General features: G+C 38.8%; 1 protein-coding gene across 2 annotated transcripts in view; it reads left to right on the plus strand.

Moving 5' to 3' along the window:
* The first annotated feature begins 362 nt into the window (after positions 1 to 362).
* The window catches only part of LOC144644588 (uncharacterized), a 10,767-nt gene continuing 8,248 nt past the window's right edge, over positions 363 to 2,881 (plus strand). For both annotated transcript variants that reach the window (XR_013569147.1, XM_078504110.1), the window contains exon 1: positions 363 to 602. Coding sequence is in view for 1 of the 2 variants with exons in the window: in XM_078504110.1 (XP_078360236.1) it covers positions 533 to 602 (70 nt within the window). In the remaining variant the exon portion in view is untranslated. The remainder of the gene's footprint in view (positions 603 to 2,881) is intronic.

Here is a 2,881-nt window from a genome sequence, read left to right on the forward strand (position 1 = left end):
GACTCCAAACTACTGTGAACTAATAATTACCAAACCGTAGAACTAGTTTAGGTAATTTAGAATAAAAAATGCCATAACTGTTTTCTTGCTAGACAAGAAACATTTTACATTTTTTATTTGTTTGTGTTTTCATTCTCTTTGTATGTGACTAACATCACATAGTGTTAAAAACCGAAATTTTAATTAGTGAAATATAAAATTAAGCATTGTTTCTGAAATTCAATGACTTCTATTCTCTGAAATGCTTCGCCTCACCGAACTTTGGTGTAAGCTTAATATCACGATATACGTAAGAGCGGAGGAACAAAAGATTTTACAGATAATTCATTGACCTTGAAAGTTGCCTATTGTGAAGTTAATGACACATGCGTAAAAATAGCGCTTGCTGGCAATATATTTGTAATTGTATGTCGAGTTGTGTGTTTTCATTTGCCTCCAAATCAGACTGACAACTTGAAGGGCCATGTATTAAAACCCACATTGCGTTATCACATTTAACACCGCACGAATTTCCAAGTCATTTGATCGATCGATGATGAGCAGAGCAAATAAGCTACTCCTTTCAGTTATCGCTGTTTGGATTTCATTTGCATTTGGCGAAGGTAAGTAAATATTTGACTTTCACCTGTTTAACGCGATTTTAAATGCGGTTAGCCTTGTTGGGCAGTCTTTGGTTTAGGTAGATCTTAAATTAGACAACAGCGCTCGATGATAGAAAGCCAAATATTTATACAGCCGTCATACAGATGCGCTATACTGAACTGCATCGGATATTCACGAAAACCGAACTGTATTCAAATTATGTAGCATTATAATAACCATCAGCTCAAAAGTAGCCTTGTTCCGTTCGATCAAAATTCTGTAGGATGGCTAAACGCAGTGACGATTGCGTAGTTTGCTTTCACACCCACTTCTAGATCAAGAACTAAAGGTTCGCACTGATCATAACGATATCGTGACATTTCGAGGACAGACACACCATTAATAAACAATGCATGTCTGCATGATTTGAAATCCTCCGCCGGCAGCAAAGAGAACTGCACAAAAAACCGAAGGCGTTTTCTCCGACAGGCCAAAAACTGACCGCTTTCGCAAACTACGCCCCAACACCGTTTGCTGAATACTAGAACTATAATTCAATTGTTATTTTAGGACCATCTTTTTCCGATTTCGTTTTGTTTTCATTGTAAATCAATCCAAAAAATCCACGTTCCTATCAAAACGCATTCTTAACCCTTTAATTCGCCAGGTGCGATCAACTTGTAAATTCCTCTTGCAAGTCAATAAATGAGTTCACACTGAAAGTGCAGTTCAAGTACAGTAACACTTTACTCGTGAATCCGTAAAATTTCAATTGGCCACAAATTTATACGACAAAGCAGATTTTATTTTCTATTTTACGCTTCGTGAACATTTGCAATGCGTGAAGAGGAGATAGTAGTAGTAGAAGCAATGTTATAATCATTGACCATTCCTTTACGCATATTTTTACAGTGTATAAATCTGTACAAATCCATTCCAGAAGTTTCGATGTCATAGGTCACATTTTTGGTTTAACGCTTTAAGGTTTTAATTCGCTCGTGAAACTTTTAACTGTCGCATTTCCTGATCAAGGCTAATGGAAACAGTTATATCCAGTTAATAAAACTATCTAGCTCGGGCAAGACAGTTTTGACCTCCGTTCTTCGATTCCATCAGGGACGGCGGAGCATTTTTCCAGGTGGGGGGGGGGGGGGGGGGGGCTGACTAGTGACTTGAAGTGGGGGGGCTTAAAGATGAATTCCAGTCCGTACTGCGCAATCTCGGCTGCAATGTTTATGTGAGCCCACCACGAAGCAATGTTTACAAGCAAAACTAAAAATTACGCGACAAACTCATTCTTTTCTTTATTATTAACGCCAGATATCCTTGCAGAACAAATAATAAAGAGTAGAAGAACCTTGACGCTATTTCAAACCGACGTTTCAGCTCATCAGAAATTCTTGAACGTAACGAACTGTAATGGCGGACTAAAAAACTTCATGTATGCTGTCACCGAAGAGTAACATTTCAACGAATTCAAAACAAAAACGAAAACAAACCCCGAGTCTGCGCAGTACGGACTGGAAATCAGCTTTAAGAGACTCTTCTCTTAGTAAGTCTTTATTTTTTCGGAAAAGGTGTGGGGCCTAAAGCCCTCCCAGCCCCCCCCGGCTCCGCCGTCCCTGTCCATACGAATTTACGAACTCCGTTTAGTAGAGCGATGTTGCGAACGTACGTTGGAAACTTCGAAATTTAGTTATCAAATATTGGATGCGGAATCAATGTCGAGGTTAGTCATTCCGGATGTTACAAAAACCTAATCAAATAATTGCTTTCATTAAACATTGTTTTGAGTCAAGACATGATTAATAGGCCATTTCCGAGTTACCCTTTGCCTCTGTTTCAAAACGAGTCTACGTGCGAAACCATTGATATGAGAATGAGTTTCACCTACAGGTCCATTTTCATGCAAATCAAACTCATTTTCATTTGAATGATTTCGCACGTAGACTCGTTTTGAAACAGAGGCAAAGGGTTAAAAGCTGAACTGCCTAGCTAGCAAATTCTATTTTTCAGTGTATTCCTTGCTGTCGCGTCCCGACCCGACCCTAATTCCAGAATTGTTCACGTTATTGTAAATTTTAATATAAATATTTTTTATTTTGTTAGGTTTTAGATTTAGATTTATTATTAATTGTTATTTAGAATTTAATGTAGGTCCTGTACAGGCCCGCAAATGATCCCGACCCGCAAATGATCCCGGGACTGCAAATGATCCTCAAATTGGACCGCAAATGATCCCGGGACCGCAAATGATCCCAAAATTGAACCGCAAATGATCCTCGGACCGGAAACAGTC

The sequence above is a fragment of the Oculina patagonica genome, chromosome 2 (assembly GCF_052425735.1).
Source record: "Oculina patagonica isolate OP01 chromosome 2, crgOcupat, whole genome shotgun sequence".
NCBI classification, from domain to species: domain Eukaryota; kingdom Metazoa; phylum Cnidaria; class Anthozoa; order Scleractinia; family Oculinidae; genus Oculina; species Oculina patagonica.